The sequence below is a fragment of the Pelobates fuscus genome, chromosome 1 (assembly GCF_036172605.1).
Source record: "Pelobates fuscus isolate aPelFus1 chromosome 1, aPelFus1.pri, whole genome shotgun sequence".
Taxonomy (NCBI): Eukaryota; Metazoa; Chordata; class Amphibia; order Anura; family Pelobatidae; genus Pelobates; species Pelobates fuscus.
In genome coordinates, this window is record NC_086317.1 from 355,009,111 (window position 1) to 355,032,290 (window position 23,180).

At 45.8% G+C, this 23,180-nt stretch overlaps 1 protein-coding gene across 7 annotated transcripts in view; it reads right to left on the minus strand.

Moving 5' to 3' along the window:
* The window catches only part of LMO7 (LIM domain 7), a 141,772-nt gene that overhangs the window by 62,328 nt on the left and 56,264 nt on the right, over nucleotides 1-23,180 (minus strand). For 6 of the 7 annotated variants that reach the window (XM_063425890.1, XM_063425884.1, XM_063425895.1 and 3 more), the window contains exon 5: nucleotides 616-722. In XM_063425890.1, coding sequence (XP_063281960.1) covers nucleotides 616-722 — 107 coding nt within the window. Of the gene's footprint in view, nucleotides 1-615; nucleotides 723-933; nucleotides 1,017-23,180 lie in introns of those variants that run through there. The other variant, XM_063425906.1, reaches the window with a different exon arrangement.

The following is a 23,180-nucleotide window of genomic DNA, read 5'->3' on the forward strand; positions in this document are numbered from 1 at the left end:
TATATGAAGGATTGACACCATGTGGCATGAAAAGCACACTTTAAACGCTGGTGATATGTTCGTGTGTCCATCGAGGGCAGGATAGAACTATTTACACCATATTAAAACCACTGGTTATCGCACTTGGCAGATGACGACAGCAATGTTATAAAGCGTTACACATTTGAAAGATCGCCGGGTCAGAACATTGGTAAATACAGGTTTTATAATGCCCTTATACATACAGTTCTTTGGCACACGCAGAATGCAGATGTAGAAAGCTTTGCTTTAATGATAAATGGGTATACAGTAACAATTGTATTACCTTAACTCCTAGAAAAATGTTTTTAGTGTTCTGATTCAATGACAAATTGTTTTATTTGTAACCATGAAAATGACACTTAAGTCATTTTATGGAATTTGCTCAACTCATACAGAACCATTTAACCACTTCAGAACACTGCGGCAGGCTCCTCATTCAGAATGGGGATTAGACCTGTATACCGATTTAGTCCTGGTAACGCAGATTCTGCTTGCTTTGTCCCTTACCAACAAAGTACTGATTGCTCAATATTCCATTTAGGCTGCTAAGCTCCACAAACAATATAGTTTAATCTTCAGACGAAGTGGACTTACTTGACAGTGACTCTATTAGATAAGTCTTGAAGATCCCCAGGATGAAAAAGTTGAGCCTCTTTTAATCCAAGTTTCTCGCAGCCGCGCAGAAAAACATTGATATTATCCTGTGAAGACAAGTGGAAAAAAGTGATTGCTTAGTTTAACAGCTCAAAAAAAAAAAAATCATGATTGCTTATCGAAGTCCAAAACTCCAAAGTCCAACAAAAACAGAGAAGCAGAAAAAAAAAAAAAAAAAAACAACCACTGAGATATAATATAGTATATTTCATTAACAGTAGGCAGACACTGAGCAGTATGTGACGCTGCAGTTATTACCTGCTGTACTCCACAGGGAGAAAAGTACACTTTGATGTCAGTTCTGCAAACAAACGCCCTCTTTCTGCCTTTGCACGACAAACCTCACCTCTTAGGTCTTTAAAAATAACTCTAGCTAATGACATTGACCCACCCAGAAACTATTGCCAGTGCAGGCATAGGCGACCGAGAGAAAGGAGGAGGAAACGTTCTGTTTCTATGATTGCAGAAAAAGGGTGGTGTGTGCACCTGGAATTTAGGTTTGGCTGTCAAAAAATATGTATAGAAAAAAAAATGAGAGGGAGGAGGGAAAAAAGGGCAAAAATAGAGATCTGCCAGTGTAAGAGAAAGAAAATAGTTCAGGAGTGGTTACTTGCAGACTGACTGCACCTGTTGAATACAGGCTGCTTCAGCTAAGCATAGCCCAAGCTATAAAAAGAGCAATGGTTGCTTTATGCAATCATTGAGCAAAATAGAACTGTATGGGCACTGTGCTGGTTCATTTACTGAGGCTGGACTGTATTCAGATGTACTGGTTCATTTAGTTGGGTGTGTATTCCAATGGTGACTGGTTCATATGGTGAGGTGGGATGGCACCACCAGCTGTTATGGTTGCAAACAAATGTAATATATTGATGATTGGAGATGCAGTTGAAGGGCAGAAAAATACATTTGCCACATTTTTAGGGTATGTTTGAAAAAAAGTGACCCAACATCTTTGCTTTAGCAAGATTTCAATCATCATCTATTTTTTTCCCCATGGATGAACTGATATAGCTTAAAAAAAAAAACAAAAAAAAACACAAACAGGATTGATACAATAATCATGCAGTTCTTGTTCAAAGTTTGTATGGGATTCATTTAATGGGCATGCCAGCTGAAGCAAATTAAAGTGACACTGTAGGCACCCAGACCACTTCAGCTAATTGAAGTGGTCTGGGTGCTGTGAGCCTTTTGCACTTAGTGCTGCAATGTAAAACATTGCACTTCCAGAGAACAGCAATGTTTACATGGCAGCTCTAAGTCTGCCCTCAGTGGCTGTCTACCAGACAGCCACTAGAAGCCTTCCCGGAATCCAAACGGACTTTAGGTCTGTTATCGGACGCTGGATGTCCTCACAGACTTCCGGCATCAGATTTTCCCTATAGGAAAGCATTAGGTCTAAAGCGCGCGTGGGCATTGCCGCGCATGTGCATTCAGTCTTCCCCACCAGCTGACATCGGCGAGGGAGGAGCGTGGGCAGAGCCTGACTGCTGGTTTCAGGTAAGTGGGTGGCTGAAGGGGTTTAACCCCTTCAGGAGCAAGGGAGGGGGGTGGGGACTTATTAGCCCTATAGTGCCAGGAAAGCGGCTTTGTTTTTCTGGTACTATAGGATCCCTTTAATGTGACGTAACTGATATTGTTAAATTGAAAATGTAACGTTCACATTTGCGATATGGAGCGCTAGCTAGTGATTTTTGTTCTCTGTCAATCCATTCAAAATGGTTTAAAATATTGCCATTGACATTGCCAGCAGACTGGTGAGACAATAATCCCTACATGTTCTATACTTTCATGTTTAATAGAAGTCAATAGATGTGAGAATACATTTATCAATTATGTAAAAACTAGATGCATGTGTATTAATGTCCAGAAAGAAGAAATAAAATGGCACATTAATGACTCTGATTGAGCTTCATTTATAAGTTACTGATTCAAGGTCTTCCAACTCCCGTGAGATAATATGGATCAATCACAGGGGTTTAAAAGGATGTGCTTGGACTTTATTCAACTAAACTGGTTGAGCCATTTCCTGCTTTAGTCTTTTTTCATTATTTTAATGTATTAGAAAGGGGGAGGATGGATTTTAAAAAGGATCACTAAAGTCACGTGGGCCCCTTCATCACAATGAAGGGCCTGGGTGCTGTGGCCCTGTAAGTATAATCCTACAATGTAAAACATTGCAATTTTTAGAAACTGCAATGTTTACAATACAGGGGTAAATACTCCTCCAGGGGCTGACTTCCTGACAGCCACAAGAGGTACTTCCTGCTTTAGTAACCAAGTAAATATCAGTCACATAACTGCAGCTCCCGTAGACTAGGAAAGCATTTATTTATTCAAATGCATTCACCACGCATGCTCATCTAGTCCCCAATGCTCCTTTATGTGGAGCACTGATCTGGACTAACTCTAGAGGAGGCCATGTCCCCTCAGTGATACATCAGGAGAAGAAAATGTAAGCAGCGCTGGAAAAAGATAAGCAAATACCATTAATTCACTATTTTTATGCCGAACAGCAGGTGAGGGGAATATCCTACCAAAAGACAGGGACACTAAAGCAGAAGGAATACAGGTTTGTATTCCTAACACATTAGTGTTCCATAACCAATATGGCGTATTGATGAGGAGCTTAGGTAAGAAATCTCACCTTTCTCAAAACCTTTACTCCCCTACAAACTTGAATTATTCAAGTTTTTTTTTTTACCACTTTTACAATTTTAAGATTTCAAATTGGTAGTTCAAGCTTGGTTTACAAGATCATATAATAACCTGGGCTTCTATGCAACTTCTGTGTAATCGATGCAAAGCTCTGGAAGCCATTTTGTACTATGTCTTCTAATGTAATCTACTATAAGCATTAGCAGGGCCGGCCTTAGGGGTGTGCGAGCTGTGTGGCTGCACAGGGCACCATGGAGAAGATCGCCGGCTACCCGGGTGGAGGATTTTATTATTCTCCTCCCGGGATTAAAAAAAAAAAAAAAAGGCGGCGGGGTTTAGCGTGCAGCAGGGACGGTGCAAACTGATGGTGAGGGTGGGCTAGAAGTTCCAGTTAATTGCTGCATGGGAAGTAGGAAGGCGTCCCTGCTTTCCCAACAACCAGAATCCAGGAGCTGCACTACTTCCACCTCCATAATGAACAGAGGTAACTATGTGCGAGTGTGTGTGTGTGTGTGTGTGTGTGTGTCTGCCTGTGTGCATGTAACGGTGTGTGTGGCTGTCTGCATGTAAGAGTGTGTGTGGCTGTCTTCATGTAACAGTGTGTGAGACACTGTATATGTGGCTGTATGTACGTGACTGTCCATCTGTACCTGTGTGTGTTTGTAATTGTCTGCCTGTAACTGTGTGTGTGTGTGTGTGTGTGTATGTGTGCGTAATTAATATTTTAAAATCATTATTAATTTACTAAATCCCCTACACAAGATGTTTCACACAGAGCGCCTAACGGCTTAAGGCCGGCCCTGAGCATAAGGGTCGCTTTTACAATACCATTGCCATCTCCCACGTTTACACACTTTACTAAATTCATCACCCAAACACATTAGACATTTTAAAAATCTATTTCCCCAGTGGGTACTCAAATGTCAGATTAAAGTCCACGTGAAGAGTTGCTCCAATGCTCTTAAGACTGCATGTTTTTTTTTTTTTTTAAATAGTTCTCTTCCTATAATCCTATCCATGCTTAATTCATAAACTTTGTGAAGCCTCTTTAATACAACCAATATATAATAATTAAATGTAATGTGTGCATATTCCATTTAAGTGCCTACCCATTAGTACATGAGCAAATAGTGTATATTATAGGCCAATATAAGGCCCACTTTGGATATTCCCATCACTAAGCTCTGCAGTTTAGTGTGAAACACAGCACGATTAGTATTGCTTGCTTTGTTTGTGCGCTACAAAAACAGGACTGAGAGGAGGAATGTTGGAACAATCAATAAAATGCATAGGAATCTATTCAGGACACAACTAGAAACTTGATACAGGTCATACAAATGAGAACAAGCCATGCAACACCTAGTTTGTCTTATCTAGCTACTTCTATGGAAGATAACATTTGAAATGCTGAGATTACTTGCTTTAAAAATAAATAAGTGATAGGAGCACACACCAAGAAAAATCAAAGAGCACTTCTTGCAAAAATGTGAATTTATATTTATCCTATAGGTCTCCTTTTTATTTACACGTGAATGTTTTGCCTTTCACTGCAGCTGAGAACTGTTTAAAAAAGTTACAGCAACGTACAAAACATTCCGCTCTGGGAGCGTAGTGGAAGTCACAGCCTGACAACGGCTTATAGCACAGATAAAATCTGTGAAAATAAATAAAAACATGCATTATGTTTTGCTTTAAAGTATAGCTTGACTCAATGAAATTAACCTCACAACTTGACATCAATTGAAAAAAAATAAACAAAACTACTAAAGCTTTTAATTAAACTGGATACTGAAGTACAACTAAATAGTAGGGAACAGGACAGGTTAAAGGTCTACGAAAATGTCAAAGTGATCTATGCAACTGGTCAACCGGCAATTCATTACCAAACAAGGGATGCACAAGTCATATTTTCATGACAGCTCATAAATTCCACCAGATGTGATTCATGTATTGTGTCAGACACAGAAATGTTCTACTGGTATGCAATGGAACCTATAAAGCAGTACGTCATTAAAAGACAAACAGAAAGGCTTACTTTCACACCTGAGAGAACTGCATTGACAAAACATATTCTGACAAACTGCCTTTCAAGCACAACACCCGCTGCTCTGGTTTGTCTCAAGGGAGAATTCTGTTGCAGTGTTAAAGGAAAGGCTACTTTCCTAGTTGAATAGTTTTTTTTTCATATTTTTTTGAGGACCATATATCTCTTTTTGATATGCAAGTTGTGTACTATATAAAAAGCAGGAACAGATTTTAGAAGAGGTTTACAATGACCTCGCTCCCTGAAGCTGGCAAAGAGGTTCCAAATTAGCAAGTTCTGGAATCTGCAGATCTACTAGTATACTCTTAAAGGAACACTAGTCACCAGAATCAATGCAGTTTACAATGGTGTCTGTAGTACGTCCCTGCAGACATGTAAATGTAAATGCTGCCTTTTCATAGAAAAGGCAGTGTTTACATTGCAGCCTAGCTACACCTCTAGTGGCAGTCACTGGAGGCGCTTCCTATGTCAGTCCTGCGTCTCCACGCTCTGCAGAGAGGCTGACTGGCGCGGAGTGGCATTGTTCCGCACATGTGCAATAGTCTTGCAGCGCTTTCATTGATGATCTCAGCCATGGAGGAGAGGTCAGCCATGGTGAGACCCACTCGGCTTGTGAGAAAAGGAGAATAAAATCACCTTTTCAGGACCATCGGAGTAGGGAAGGTCATCTAAAAAGATCCACCTGCACTATAGTGTCTGGAATACATGTCTGTATTCCTAACACTAAAGAGTTCCTGTAAAAGCAACAACCTTTTCATTGTGTTGCCACATATTCTTAGCATAGGGTTCTACTACTAAAGGAGCATCTGTTTTGAACTAACTCACAAGAACTATGAACATTCTAAAAATGCTTCTATTAGAAAATGGAACTGGTTTGAGAAGTCTAGATCATAAATCTCATGCAAACCGATTTGTTTACTTTACTGCAGGCATTGGAGTTTTGTACTGTTTGTTTTGCAGTACCTTTGTAGCCAAACCAAATCTTTTGGTGCCATCATGCACCTTAACGGAGTCGGCTGACATGGAATGGTCCCTAGAGATGGACTACTCAAATCTTTGTATAGTGACATGTCATTGGTTCTACTGTACGGTGTGGCGAAACCAACCTTGCCACTATGAACTGGAGAAGCCTGGTTGCCAGCCTGCTGCCTTTGGACTATGGCCCTGGGAGATTGGGCCCTTTAACCCTTTAAGGACACATGACATGTGTGACATGTCATGATTCCCTTTTATTCCAGAAGTTTGGTCCTTAAGGGGTTAAAAAAAAACCGTATTCGGCCCTAACAGAGTGCATGTCACTCATTCTGGCCCTTTAAATACAGTGGGGTCATTCGGTACTTGCCCTGTGTGAGCGGTGATACCCCAGATAGCTATGCCATGGAGCCTATTCATATAATGAAAGACTATGGGAAAGACTTTAGCTCCATGGCAATTGAACTGTGTGAATAGGATCTGAGCGCTATTCGGTAGTTTTGTGCGCTCAGATCCCAGCTATCTGGGGATATGTGAAATGTCTGTGTGTTATGTGTAAAAGGGGACTTTATGTATTTTAAAGTGTTTTACTGTCTGTGTCTCCCCATGTGCATAATGGAGTCTTGTCTCTGTCCTGGGAGGTAATTGGATTACTTCTCCATTGTCTCCAGGAGAGAGGGCTCTGTAAAACCGGTCTGAGCCGGAAAGCCATGCTGGCAGGGGTTTTTAAAAGATACTTTACTAACTTTTGAACCCCTGGTCTGATTCATGCCATTTTTTTAATATGTCGTTCCCCTGAATGGATTGATTGTGGATATGTATTTTTATGTGAATGTGATGTATCGTTTTAGAGTTATGAAAGTTGGGTAGAAAGTATGTTTTAACTGTATGTGTAATTGAGTTTCCTCTCAGGATAAGGGGAGGGAATATGTGGGATGTAACTGTGATGTGATTGGTTGTTTTATACCTCCCTGTGGGCGGACCTGTATTTGCAACAACTGTAATAAAAACCAGGCTGGGTGTGCCAGCACCTCAGATTCTGCTTGACCCTCAAACCGATGTGTCGTGTCGTCTCGTTTTTGGGGGAATTGGATTGTATGCTGACTGCCAGGAGTGTAAGCGGATTGTATGCTTTTCCTGTTCGGCTGATTCCAAAGTTCGTGTGTTTCCAGTTCGGGAGTTGGTGAATTCGCACAGATTGCCGTTCGGGAGATTGGTGCTTGCAGTAGTTTCTGGTCTATGGGAAAGGGGATTATCGCCTAAACGTTTTTTTATCCTCTTGTAAGTAAAACGGTCCGTTACATACAGTATCTCCCAAATGTAAAGTCCTACAGAATTTAACTAATTAATGGTTAAAAATATGTTATGATACTTTGCATAAAAAAAAATGCATGGAGGAGCTTTAATTTTATTTAGCTTGAGTTTATTTTTGATATTTTTTTGCCTAGATAAACATGCCTAGACTGCCAGCCAATATAAGGGACTGAATATTGTACCGGTTGATAGCATACTTTAGCTGAAATCGTAATATTCGTATTTCTCAAATGTCAAGATCTTAAAGGAGTGACGAGCATCTAAAATATGATCCTTTCATCACAGTACTTATTCATCATAATGCAATGGGTGAGGCAAGAAACTTCAGTATTTAAAAGCATCCCTTTTAGAGTAAGCATGTTTAAAAATAGTTCAGATAATACAAAGAGGAGTAGATATAGACATATTACATATCAGGCATTCCACATTGAGGACGGACACAAAACAGATTTTACACGACACAGAAAACTAGAAGTGTCCGTAAATAATAAAGAAAAGTAATCAAGAGTATTTCTTCCAACACCTGATTATACTGCTTTAAATTTATTTTATTTTTTAAAACTATATCTTAATTATCAGATAACAAGCTCTCTAAAAGACGTTTTGTTGTTTTTTTTTGTTTTTTTTTTTTAAGTCAACAGAATGGATGTGAATAAATATAAACACATATCACTATCTGCATATAATCTAAAGACCACCCAAACAACCAGTGGCAGAACTAACGCGGTCACAGGGGTCGCAGTTGCGACCAGGCCCGTCACTCCAGGGGGCCCGTCGCCTTGTGGACCGTGGTGCCCACCACCATGTGTTGCGGCCCTGGCCGCACGGTAAACCACCGAAGCCGCAGTGAAGGGGCCCATCGGGTGGCCCATGCGCTTTAAAATCGCGACCAGGCCACCCGGGAGCCACGTGGGAAGAAGGAGAGGAGGGAGTCAGAGTGGGGACTGTGACTTTCATCAGGCTGAGCCACCACAGGACCCCAGGGAAGGCACCCTCCTGCATCTAAAGGTAGGAAACAGGAGGGTGACTAAAATATTTTGTATATACCTCACATACCGGTCTCTTGCTCTCTCCTAAAGGTCAGCACTCTGCTCTCTCCTCCAGCTCTGCTTCACCCCCACCTTGATTGCTATTTCCTGTCCTAATGTGTTTTATACCTCACCTCCTATAGACTGTAAGCTTGTTTGAGCAGGGCCCTCTTCAACCGATAGTTCCTGTAAGTTTTCTTGTAATTGTCCTATTTATAGTTAAATCCCCCCTCTAATATTGTAAAACGCTACAGAATCTGTTGGCGCTATATAAATGTCAATATTAATAATAATGTGTGTGTGTGTCTGTATATATGTGTCTCTGTATATGTTTTCATGTGTGTGGGGGGCAACGTATGGGAGGGGGAGGGTAAACGTATGGGGGTTTGGGAGGGTAGACGTATGGGGGGGCGCACCAGGGCAATTTTCAAACCCGGGCCCTGTGGTTTTCTAGTTTCTAGTTACGCCTCTGTAACCAACACAACAGAGGAGGGAAAAATAAATATTTTTATTCATAGTTTCTATTTCTTTAGTTTTATAATGTGTATGAGCAATGTTTGGCAGCCACTAGAGATATGTTCTTGGACAGATGTAGAGAGTAGCCAAAGGCATTTCCTCCTTAAATGGTTACTTCAAGCACTATGACCACTTCAGAGATTATGCAGCATTTTATTTTGGATTGCTGCACATACAGAGTTTAACCCCTTTGCTGCCATAGGTGCAACTCCAAATCAGGGATACTCAGAGACATGTGTCCATTAAGTTGCCTTCTTCGCGTTTATTTTTTGCGGTCGATCCAAAAGATGGCAATAAACCCAGTTTGAAGCACTTAAAATTTTGCAACAAACTAGGGGAAAAGAAATCCCTCTTGACCCCAGAATGGCAGTCAGATTTATCATTGAATCAAGAAGCATTTACCCTACATTGAAAGATTATATCCTTGAATATTCTGTTTTTGCAAGTATGCATCTAGTTGCTGTTTGAACATCTGTACGGACTCTGATAAATCCACTTCTTCAGGCAGAGAATTTCATATCCTTATTGTGCTTACAGTAAAAAACCCTTTCTTTTGCCTTAGACTAAATCTTCTTTCTTCCAGTCTAAATGCATGACCTCATGTCCTATGTAAAGTCCTGTTTGTGAATAGATTTCCAGACAATGGTTTGTATTGGCCTGGATATATTTGTATAATGTTATCATATCCCCTCTGAGGTGACGTTTTTCTAAACTAAAGAGGTTTACATTTGTTAACCTTTCTTCATAGCTGATATGTTCTATTCCTTTTATTAATTTTGTAGCCCGCCTCTGCACTTTTTCTAGTGCCATAAGTTGCACAGTTAGTACCAACATGCTAGAGAAAGGCATTGAAGAAGTCTGAACAGCATTTGCCTTGATGCTCACACATTTTGGGTCTGATGATACAGGGAGAGCTACCTAGACATAACTACAATCATTGGGTGTGCTTCTAATTCATAGAAAGGTCAGGAAGCTAAGCCCTGTACGGTTTCTCTAAAACTCAAATTTTACTGTAATAGACCAGATTTCTTAGAAAGTCAAAGAGGACATCCTTCAAAGTATAAGCATGAAGAGTTAATGGAATGATAATACAATGTAATATAATGTGAAACTGAAATATACATGCGAGTCTTCCACACAATGTGCCACCACGCAGTCATTAAGGCACTCCTAGAATATCGGTAATGATGGTGTGAGTTTACAGATTATGTAATGCAAACGTTATCCTGAGAACCTGCAAGATGCCAAACAATACACTGAACTACTATGTGATGCTGCCAGTGGCGAGTACACATTTCTGACACTTTCACATATCACTCTTTTATTAACAATGTGATCTAATCTTCTTCCAAATCCTACCCCAATTAATTTTAGGAACTTGCAGAACCTCCTTCAACAGCAATGACTTCAACCAGATGTTTCACGTGGTTGCTAAAACCTGCACATGGGCTTGGAGGTATTTGACCTCAGGCTATTTAGGACCCACATAAAGACATTGATATTTCTGGACAATCTTGCAAGAACTGCTCCCTTCAGGTCATGGTACAGTATTCCATTTGGGTTAAAGGTCAGGATTCAGACTCAACATATACAAAACAAAAATCTACTTCTGCTTTGACTGTTCTGGTTATATTTATACATTTAAGTTTGCTGCATGAAACACATTCTATTTAAGTGGAGAAAACTTCATGGATAAGGCTCCAGATGTATTATCTTTCAAGATATTTTTATTTAAGTATTTTGCTTTCAGCTTCTAGTCATTCATCATTTTGAGGCTGATAAAATGTGTAATTCATAATAAAATTTTGATTTAAATTGGCTCCAATTCATAGTTTATCAAATAAATCTGCTAGAAACCAGAAAGTACAAAAGAAAAAAAAAAAAAAAAAAACACTTAAAATTATAATTTCCAAAGTTTGTCATGTTAAAATACATTACAAGTATTGTATATTATAGTTGTTTCATGCACATACCTAGACAATTCAGCTTTTACTCAAGCTCACAAACATTCAGTAACACTGGAATTAAAGGGGCACTATAGTCACCAGAACAACTACAGCTTAATTTCTTTGTTCTGGTGTCTACTGCTTATCCCTGCAGGCATTTTAATGTAAACACAGCCTTTTCAGAGAAAAGGCTGTGTTTACATTACTGCCTAGGGAGACATTAAGTGGCAGTCACTCAGACAGCATTGCTTCCTGGTTAGTGCTGCGATGTTTAGTGTCTCCTTGCTCACTCTGCATGGAGGCACTGAACGTTCCCCATAGAGATGCTAATTGGCGCAGTGGGGCATTTTGCAGCTTGTGCGCGATAGCCTCCAATGGGAAAGCAGATCATCAGATCAAAATCTCAACCAAGGGGTGGACCAGGACAGAGCAAGCTGCAAGGAGTCCCACACAGTCCTGGCAAAAGGAGAGTAAATCAAAACACTTTTGAATCTCCCCCACCGTGTCTTAAAGCGAGATGTAGTGACTATGGTGCCTGGAGTGCCCTGGCACCCGCCCAGGGTAAGTAGTAACTTACTTGGGGTTCCCTGGCAGTGGTGGACTGGAAGCTTCACACCGATCTCGGTACTATATAGAAAGTCCAAGAAAAAGGACAGGTATATTTTTAAAGAAGACCAGATTTATTGAAACCACCCACCACGTGTAAATGCCAAAAGCATTAAACAAAAAGTCAAGGATACTTGTGACTTAAAAAGATACAAACTCAATGTGAAGTCTGGATTAACCATAACACTTCACATGAAGAAGAATTTTATAAATCATAGTCAGGCAGTATAAATGCCATATCAGATTGCTTCAATGCAGTCACGCCCATAGGTTCAAGTCACTTGTCTGATCCGTACAATAAATGCTTGGATTATGGGGGAAAGTGACATTTGGCTCTAGACAGTCTAAAGTCCTATAGCATGGATTCAGGTTTTGGTAATCATAATTAAATAGGCTCACAATAAATTAACACAATATAATCCAAGTATTAAACAGAAAAAACTTGTAAAAAAAAAACCAATAGTAAATACAGAGGGAAACGCAAATACCCTATAGCAAGGATTAAATGCCTAGCAAATAATTTCTTAATACAGCGACAGTAACATTTATAATTATCTATCACAGTACCTCATTAGGCCACAGAGCTCAACCAGGTCTGGATGTATCAAACTTTGCACGTTTGGAGGCAGTTTGTATGTGAATAAGAGTGTATAGATCAACAGGCAAATTGATTCCTGTTCAATTACAGTACAAGAGTAAGAGAGATCATTGTTCTATTCTAGTGCTAACTGCAGAGCTTTGCACATTGGCTAAGAGTGAGGATTGAAAAAATAATTGAAGGGAATGGAGAGACACACGCACAATACTCTAGTACTATACTATCCTATGTTCATCTATGTGAGAAATTAATGCCATACTGCAGTTAAAGCAAATAAAGTTCAACCCAATTAATGTAACATTGAGGCAGAATCTTGCTCTTGGAATTTACAGGAGGTTACTGCCACGTACAGTCTCCTAGCAACACATCAAGATAAATATATACAGGTATGCATACTGTAAAATCTGCAACCTTCAGCACCTGGGTGTAGTTAGAACTACCAATCCTTATTAGGAAAAAAGGCACACGGGTAACACACACCCATTGCAGGTATGTAGGTGTCCAGTCTATTGTTTTGTTCGCGTAATGCCAGCTACATTAAATATTTACTTCAACCACCATGACCACTTCAATAACTTGAAGTGGTCTTAGTGGTAGGATTCAGTATGTGCAGTGTTTCAGTGTTTCATTATTAGCAATTATGTGCCAGGGGCAAGTTGCACCTAGGGTTGATTCAAGACTATTTTGCTCTATAGGTAAGACCAGCTACTTGCAACCCCCCACCCAAAGCAAAAATTGCTAACTTTGTGGGTCTCTTTCGTCCACAGCCCCCTTGTGTCTTTCTTCCACCCAGCCCCTTTGTGGGTCTCTGTCTTCCCGCTAGCTACTCTTTGTGTCTAATCTTCCCACCCCCAACCATTATGTACACCTCTTTCCCCCTTCCACAAAGACACACTCTTTCACCCTTGCCAAAGACACACTGTATGTGGGTAAACAATTGTATAGTTCCCATTAAGAGAGGGAGTAGCTATGGAATGTCTCAGCCTATGCACCATTCATAAAAATAAAGAAAAGTTTATAAATTTGAGATACTGTTACTAAACCTACTGCCCATCTCCGATAGCTGTTCACCTTCTTAAATTGTTTTAGAATTGGTAAAAGACCCAGAAGAGGGAAGGGCAGCTTAAACTACAGGAAAATCCATTCGTGTAAAGGAACTCAATAGTAGGTAAGCTTGATAATGCATTTAAAATGATCTTAAAAGCAGTTGAACCATTAAAAAACAGTCATTTACAGAACGTGAAAATGTTTTGCTGGGTTTTAAAAAGATTTTTGGGTTTTTTTTGTCTGCACTCATACATTTTCTTTTTAGGCACACAGTGCCACATGCGATCAATTAAACGAAGGACAACTTTACAGTAACGGGGTTAAAAACTGAGAAACTCATCTCAGTTGTTCATACTACTAACTGCAATGCTATAGATTCTACAAAAAGGTGTGACCGAGCAGCTCAGGGCTGGCGCTTCCTAAAAGCAACCTAGGCAGTCATCTAGGGCGCCCGTTAGGATGGGGCGCTGCCAGGAGCACCGGCCCCCTCATGCTATAGAGAGCCTGAGGCGGCTGCAGCACTGCCCGGGCTGGTGCGTCCATGAGGAAAGCGCACAGCGCTCCCTCCCGTCAGTCTCTCAGTGTAGCATGGCCGAGCTCCGGTCCAGTCTGCAGTACAGGAGCATCAGTTTCCTGTACCCGGCCAGACTTACAGGAAGTGCTCACTGAAACAAACTCCTGTACCGCAGACCGGACTGAATCTCGACCATGCTACACAGGGAAGGAGAGGGTCGGGGGAGAGACCACTAGGAAAGGATTGGGGGAGGGGAGAGACCACCAAGGGATGGAAGGTGGGTGGAGGAGAGACCACCAAGGGATGGAAGGTGGGTGGAGGAGAGACCACCAAGGGATGGAAGGTGGGTGGAGGAGAGACCACCAAGGGATGGAAGGTGGGTGGAGGAGAGACCACCAAGGGATGGAAGGTGGGTGGAGGAGAGACCACCAAGGGATGGAAGGTGGGTGGAGGAGAGAAAACACTAGGGAAGGATGGGGATGGAGGAGAGACCACTAAGGAAAGGATTGGGGGAGAGGAGAGGCCACTAAGGAAAGGATTGGGGGAGAGGAGAGGCCACTAAGGAAAGGATTGGGGGAGAGGAGAGGCCACTAAGGAAAGGATTGGGGGAGAGGAGAGGCCACTAAGGAAAGGATTGGGGAGAGGAGAGGCCACTAAGGAAAGGATTGGGGGAGAGGAGAGACCACTAAGGAAAGGATTGGGGGAGAGGAGAGACCACTAAGGAAAGGATTGGGGGAGAGGAGAGACCACTAAGGAAAGGATTGGGGGAGAGGAGAGACCACTAAGGAAAGGATTGGGGGAGAGGAGAGACCACTAAGGAAAGGATTGGGGGAGAGGAGACACCACTAAGGAAAGGATTGGGGGAGAGGAGAGACCACTAAGGAAAGGATTGGGGGAGAAGAGACACCACTAAGGGTGAGGGGAGAAGAGACACCACTAAGGGTGAGGGGAGAAGAGACACCACTAAGGGTGAGGGGAGAAGAGACACCACTAAGGGTGAGGGGAGAAGAGACACCACTAAGGGTGAGGGGAGAAGAGACACCACTAAGGGGGAGGGGAGAAGAGACACCACTAAGGGGGAGGGGAGAAGAGACACCACTAAGGGGGAGGGGAGAAGAGACACCACTAAGGGGGAGGGGAGAAGAGACACCACTAAGGGGGAGGGGAGAGGAGACACCACTAAGGGGGAGGGGAGAGGAGAGACCCCTAAGGGGGAGGGGAGAGGAGAGACCCCTAAGGGGGAGGGGAGAGGAGAGACCCCTAAGGGGGAGGGGAGAGGAGAGACCCCTAAGGGGGAGGGGAGAGGAGAGACCCCTAAGGGGGAGGGGAGAGGAGAGACCCCTAAGGGGGAGGGGAGAGGAGAGACCCCTAAGGGGGAGGGGAGAGGAGAGACCCCTAAGGGGGAGGGGAGAGGAGAGACCACTAAGGGGGAAGGGAGAGGAGAGACCACTAAGGGGGAAGGGAGAGGAGAGACCACTAAGGAGGGGGGGAGAGGAGAGACCACTAAGGAGGGGGGAGAGAACCCTAAGGGAGGGAAGAGGGGGTGAGGAGAGACCCCTAAGGGAGGGAGAGGAGAGACCCCTAAGGGAGGGAAGGGGGGTGTGGAGAGACCCCTAAGGGAGGGAAGGGGTGTGTGGAGAGACCCCTAAGGGAGGGAAGGGGTGTGTGGAGAGACCCCTAAGGGAGGGAAGGGGGGTGTGGAGAGACCCCTAAGGGAGGGAAGGGGGGGTGTGGAGAGACCCCTAAGGGAGGGAAGGGGGGGTGTGGAGAGACCCCTAAGGGAGGGAAGGGGGTGGAGGAGAGACCACTAGGAGTTTAGGGGGTAGAGGAGAGACCACTAGGAGTTTAGGGGGTGGAGGAGAGACCACTAAGCGAGGGAGTGGGGTGGAGGAGAGACCACTAAGCGAGGGAGGGGGTGGAGGAGAGACCACTAAGCGAGGGAGGGGGTGGAGGAGAGACCACTAGGGAAGGATGGGGGTGGAGGAGAGACCACTAAGGGTGAGGAGATACCACTAAGGAGGGGGGGAGAGAACCCTAAGGGAGGGAAGAGGGGGTGAGGAGAGACCCCTAAGGGAGGGAAGGGGGTGGAGGAGAGACCACTAGGAGTTTAGGGGGTGGAGGAGAGACCACTAAGCGAGGGAGTGGGGTGGAGGAGAGACCACTAGGGAAGGATGGGGGGTGGAGGAGAGACCACTAAGGGTGAGGAGAGACAACTAAAGGGGAGGGGAGAGGAGAGACCACTAAAGGGGAGGGGAGAGGAGAGACCACTAAGGGGGAGGGGAGAGGAGAGACCACTAAGGGGGAAGGGAGAGGAGAGACCACTAAGGGGGAGGGGAGAGGAGAGACCACTAAGGGGGAGGGGAGAGGAGAGACCACTAAGGGGGAGGGGAGAGGGGAGACCACTAAGGGAGAGGGGAGACCACTAAGGGAGAGGGGAGACCACTAAGGGAGAGGGGAGACCACTAAGGGAGAGGGGAGACCACTAAGGGAGAGGGGAGACCACTAAGGGAGAGGGGAGACCACTAAGGGAGAGGGGAGACCACTAAGGGAGAGGGGAGACCACTAAGGGAGAGGGGAGACCACTAAGGGAGAGGGGAGACCACTAAGGGAGAGGGGAGACCACTAAGGGAGAGGGGAGACCACTAAGGGAGAGGGGAGACCACTAAGGGAGAGGGGAGACCACTAAGGGAGAGGGGAGACCACTAAGGGAGAGGGGAGACCACTAAGGGAGAGGGGAGACCACTAAGGGAGAGGGGAGACCACTAAGGGAGAGGGGAGACCACTAAGGGAGAGGGGAGACCACTAAGGGAGAGGGGAGACCACTAAGGGAGAGGGGAGACCACTAAGGGAGAGGGGAGACCACTAAGGGAGAGGGGAGACCACTAAGGGAGAGGGGAGACCACTAAGGGAGAGGGGAGACCACTAAGGGAGAGGGGAGACCACTAAGGGAGAGGGGAGACCACTAAGGGAGAGGGGAGACCACTAAGGGAGAGGGGAGACCACTAAGGGAGAGGGGAGACCACTAAGGGAGAGGGGAGACCACTAAGGGAGAGGGGAGACCACTAAGGGAGAGGGGAGACCACTAAGGGAGAGGGGAGACCACTAAGGGGGAGGGGAGACCACTAAGGGGAGAGGGGAGAGGGGAGACCACTAAGGGGGAGGGGAGACAACTAAAGGGGAGGGGAGAGGAGAGACAACTAAAGGGGAGGGGAGAGGAGAGACCACTAAGGGGGAGGGGAGAGGAGAGACCACTAAGGGGGAGGGGAGAGGAGAGACCACTAAGGGGGAGGGGAGAGGAGAGACCACTAAGGGGGAGGGGAGAGGAGAGACCACTAGGGGAGAGGGGAGACCACTAAGGGGGAGGGGAGACCACTAAGGGGGAGGGGAGACCACTAAGGGGGAGGGGAGAGGGGAGACCACTAAGGGGGAGGGGAGACCACTAAGGGGGAGGGGAGGGGGGAGACCACTAAGGGGGAGGGGAGGGGGGAGACCACTAAGGGGGAGGGGAGGGGGGAGACCACTAAGGGGGAGGGGAGGGGGGAGACCACTAAGGGGGAGGGGAGGGGGAGACCACTAAGGGAGAGGGGAGACCACTAAGGGAGAGGGGAGACCACTAAGGGAGAGGGGAGACCACTAAGGGAGAGGGGAGACCACTAAGGGAGAGGGGAGACCACTAAGGGGAGAGGGGAGAGGGGAGACCACTAAGGGGGAGGGGAGACAACTAAAGGGGAGGGGAGAGGAGAGACCACTAAGGGGGAGGGGAGAGGAGAGACCACTAAGGGGGAGGGGAGAGGAGAGACCACTAAGGGGGAGGGGAGAGGAGAGACCACTAGGGGAGAGGGGAGACCACTAAGGGGGAGGGGAGACCACTAAGGGGGAGGGGAGACCACTAAGGGGGAGGGGAGAGGGGAGACCACTAAGGGGGAGGGGAGAGGGGAGACCACTAAGGGGGAGGGGAGACCACTAAGGGGGAGGGGAGGGGGGAGACCACTAAGGGGGAGGGGAGGGGGGAGACCACTAAGGGGGAGGGGAGGGGGAGACCACTAAGGGGGAGGGGAGGGGGGAGACCACTAAGGGGGAGGGGGGAGGGGAAAGGGGAGACCACTAAGGGGGGAGGGGAGAGGGGAGACCACTAAGGGGGAGGAGAGAGCTCTATGGGGGAGGGGAGGTAGGAGAGAGCACTAAGGGATGGGGGAGCACCAAGTGACAAGAGGGAGTGGAGGAGAGAGCACTATAGGAAAGGCGTCAGGGAGATCACTAAGGGACAGGGGAGAGCACTAAGGCACAGTGGGACAGGGGAGAGCAGTAAGAGACAAGAGAGGCTGAGGAAGGGGGGGGAAGAAGCACAAAGGGGCTGGTAGGACTCAGCCCCTATCCTACCCCACAAACGCTCTCTTTCACCCAGAACATTGACTTGTTTGACCACAGTTACAAACAGCCTCCAGAGATCCTGTTCTACATCAGACCAGTGGAGCCAAACTACAGCCAGAGCCCATCATCCTCATCTGGTTGTAGGCAATCTAGTATATTATTAGTGACACTAATCTTTAATTTACCTCACACTTAAGGGACACTATAGTTCCCAGAACCACTGCAGCTTAATGTAGTGGTTCTGGTGTCTATAGCCTGTCTCTGCAGGCTTTTTAATGTAAACACACGCTGTGTGCAGCACTGGTGTTAGTTCAAAATAGAGTTTCATTTCAGATAATTAGAGAAGCACATAACGGCACAACTATTCAAGGAACATCAAGACCCAAGAACATTGTTATTCAGAAAATGTCATCTTTATGGTTTCATTAATTAAAGAGTAATCCACTTCCCAGCAAACTATGTTTAAGGATTTTGACTTAAGTAGTTTCATGAACCATCAGAATATCATTTTAGTCATAGCCGAATGCTTCATGGGCTGGAAAAAGTTGAGTCATTTGTTGCCCACACGTGCTGAAATTAGGTTTCTTTAGCATATGGCAAGAGTACAAAGAGTGACCATCAGAGAATGATTTAGGGACTATCAGAATATTGCTAAACTTTGCTAAATTGTTCAACAGCTGGCTATTATAAACCACTGTGTAAATATGTCAACAAACCTTCCAATAAGGAATGCTACATAACTTTACACTTTGTAGATCACTTAGAGCAAGGCTCTCAAACTTCCAGCCAGAGGGCAATCTCTAGTAGCCCTGGTGTATTTATGCCTACCTGTGTATCTGTGAGTGTGTGTCTGGGCATTGAAAAGTAAGGATCAGTGGCCTCTGTGCAGGAAAATGTTTTGACTAGTGGCCTTCAGCAGAGGCGGGTCTACACGCTAAGGGAAGCCCCCTTCTTGCACCCTAAAGGTAGGATATGTATGTGTGTCAGTGTATCTCAATGTGTGTCATTCTGGGTGTCTCTGTATCTGCGTGTGTTGTTGTGTAACTGTATGTGTGTATCTGTGCATCTGGATGTGTGTGTGTCTGTATCTGCATGTCTGTACTTGTGTATGTGTGTTAAGTCTGTATATCTAGATGTGTCAATGCATGTGTGTTTGTATCTGGACGTGTGTCACTGTGTATATTTGCATACATCTAAGCATTCAAATTAACCCCTTCATTCAAATGTCAACACTACATACAGACACACCTCTACATTCAAATGCAAACACAACACACAAGTAAACCGCTGCTTTCAAATAGCGAATACAGTACAGAAAAACACACATGTTCCTACATTCACACACACATACTCCATATAAAAACATGCTTGCATTAAAACACGCAAATACTGCTTGGTGATCAATACAACCCTGCAAGCATGGACAAATGGTAGATCCACAGCTGGCAAAACATTATGGGAATTGTACGACAGATGGCGATCTAACTTTTGTCCATTCTTGAGATAGAGGGAGGCCAAAACATTCTTGCACTAGGGCCCAGCCCCTTTCTACTCTACTCTACTCTACTGGCCTTCAGGTAACTCGAGTTTGAGCCCTCTGATTTAAAGACTAGTGATGTACCGAACTGTTCGCTGGCGAATAGTTCCTGGCGAACATAGCGTATTCGCGTTCGCCACGGCTGGCGAACACATGCGCGTTTCAATCCGCCCCCTATTAGTCATCATTGAGTAAACTTTGATCCTGTGCCTCACAGTCAGCAGACACATTCCAGCCAATCAGCAGCAGACCCTCCCTTCCAGACCCTCCCACCTCCTGTACAGCATCCATTTTAGATTCATTCTGAAGCTGCATTCTTAGATAGAGGAGGGAAAGTGTAGCTGCTGCTCATTTGATAGGGAAATGGATAGCTAGGCTAGTGTATTCAGTGTCCACTACAGTCCTGAATTACTCATCTGATCTATGCTGTAAGGACAGCACCCCAAAAAGCCCTTTTTAGGGCTAGAACATCAGTCTGCTTTTTTTTCCCTGTGTAATCTATTTGCAGTTGCCTGCCTGCCAGCTTCTGTGTCAGGCTCACAGTGGATATTGTGCCCACTTGCCCAGTGCCACCACTCATATCTGGTGTCACAATAGCTTGCATTTAAAAACAAAAAAAAAAGTCACTGTAGTAGATTGAATAGCAGTTAGTTGTCTGCAAGCGTCTGTGTGTCAGGCCAACAGCGTGTACTCTGCCAACCTCTGCCAGTGCACATTGCCACTCATATCTGGTCTCACAGTAGCTTGCACGCATAGTACCACTAATCCAAAAAAAAAATGACAGGCCCCGCAGGGGCCGTCGTGGTCGTGGTGCTGTGATTCCCTTTTGCCCTAGAATAATGCCCAGTTTTCAGAAGCCACGTACACTGAACTTGGAAAGTTCTGAGGACATGGTTGACTGGCTAACACAGGACACCCAATCTTCTACAGCTTCCGCTCGGAACCTTGACGCACCATCCTCCTCCAGCTTAGCTTCGGGCACCTCTCAAGATACCACTCACCCGCCTGCCACCACCAACACTAGCACCACAGCCGCTTCACTTTACCTGTCAGAGGAGTTATTTACACATCCGTTTGAAGAAATGAGTGATGCGCAACCATTATTGCCAGAGGATGTAGATAACAGGGATATGTCTCAGGCAGGCAGCATTACACACATGGACGTACGTTGTAATGATGATGATGTTGTACCCGCTGCTGCTTCCTTTGCTGAGTTGTCAGATACAAGTGAAGCGGTTGATGATGACGATGCGTCCATGGATGTCACGTGGGTGCCCGCTCAGCAAGAAGAAGAACAGGGCGAAAGTTCAGATGGGGAGACAGAGAGGAGGAGGAGATGAGTTGGAAGCAGGGGGAGGTCGTCGCAAGGAGCTAGTGGCACAGTCAGACAGCATGCATCGGCACCTGGGGTCAGCCCGACAGCACGCCAATCAACGCATGCTGTGTCCACCACCAGAATGCCGTCATTGCAGAGCTCAGCAGTGTGGCATTTTTTTTGTGTGTCTGCCTCTGACAACAGCGATGCCATTTGCAACCTGTGCCAAAAGAAACTGAGTCGTGGGAAGTCCAACACCCACCTAGGTACAACTGCTTTGTGTAGGCACATGATCGCACATCACAAATGCCTATGGGATCAACACATGAGTACAAGCAGCACACAAACTCAAAGCCGCCATCCTCCTCCTGGTCCAGCATCTTCAGCCACGTCAAACACTGCTGTCCTCCTTGCCCCCTCTCAACCATCCGCCACTCCGTCTCTCGCCTTGAGCAGTTCCCGCTCATCTGCCCACAGTCAGGTGTCTGTCAAGGACATGTTTGAGCGTAAGAAGCCAATGTCAGAAAGTCACTCCCTTTCCCAGCATCTGACAGCTGGCTTATCTGAACTATTAGCCCGCCAGCTTTTACCATACAAGCTGGTGGAGTCTGAGGCGTTCAAAAAATGTGTAGCTATTGGGACACCGCAGTGGAAGGTACCCGGACGAAATTTATTTGCACAAAAGGCAATCCCCAACCTGTACTCGATTGTGCAAAAGGAAGTAATGGCATGTCTGGCACACAGTGTTGGGGCAAGGGTCCATCTGACCACTGATACCTGGTCTGCAAAGCATGGTCAGGGCAGGTATATCACCTACACTGCGCATTGGGTAAACCTGCTGACGGCTACCAAGCATGGAATGCGTGGCTCTGCAGAGGAGTTGGTGACACCGCCACGACTTGCAGGCAGGCCTGCTGCCACCTCCTCTACTCCTCCTGCTCCATCCTCTTCCATAACCTCCTTGGCTGAGTCCTCTTCTGCTGCTGCGTCTTGCTCCACATCAACGGCACCCCCCCAGCTCCCCAGGTACTATTCCACATCCCGGATACGGCGGTGTCACGCCGTCTTGGGTTTGACTTGCTTGAAAGCAGAGAGTCACACCGGACAAGCACTCCTGTCTGCCCTGAACGCACAGGTGACTCCGCAGCAACTGGATATCGGCAAAGTGGTTTGTGACAACGGAACAAATTTGTTGGCGCCATTGAAGTTGGGCAAGTTGACACATGTGCCGTGCATGGCAAATGTGTGTAATCTGATCGTACAACACTTTGTGCATAAGTACACAGGCTTACAGGACGTCCTAAAGGCCAGGAAGGTGTATGGCCATTTCAGGCGTTCCTACACGGTCATGGCGCACTTTTCCGATATCCAGCGGCGAAACAACATGCCAGTGAGGCGCTTGATTTGCGACAGCCCGACACGTTGGAATTCAACACTCCTAATGTTCGACCGCCTGCTCCAACAAGAAAAAGCCGTTAATGAATATTTGTATGACCGGTGTGCTTGGACAGCCTCTGGGGAGCTGGGAATTTTTTTGCCACGTTACTGGACACTCATGCGCAATGCCTGTATGCTCATGCGTCCTTTTGAGGAGGTGACAAACCTAGTCAGTCGCACCGAAGGCACCATCAGCGACATCATACCATTTGTTTTCTTCCTGGACCGTGCCCTGCGAAGAGTGCTGGATCAGGCTGTAGATGAGCGTGAAGAGGAAGAGGAAGAGTTGTGGTCACCATCACCACCAGAAACAGCCTTATCAGCATCGCTTGCTGGACCTGCGGCAACGCTGGAAGAGGATTGTGAGGAAGAGGAGGAATGTGGCTTTGAGGAGGAGGAGGAAGACCAACCACAACAGGCATCCCAGGGTGCTCGTTGTCACCTATCTGGTACCCGTGGTGTTGTACGTGGCTGGGGGGGAAGAACATACCTTCCTTGAGATCACTGAGGAGGAGGAACGGGAAATGAGTAGCTCGGCATCCAACCTTGTGCAAATGGGGTCTTTCATGCTGTTGTGCCGGTTGAGGGACCCTCGTATAAAA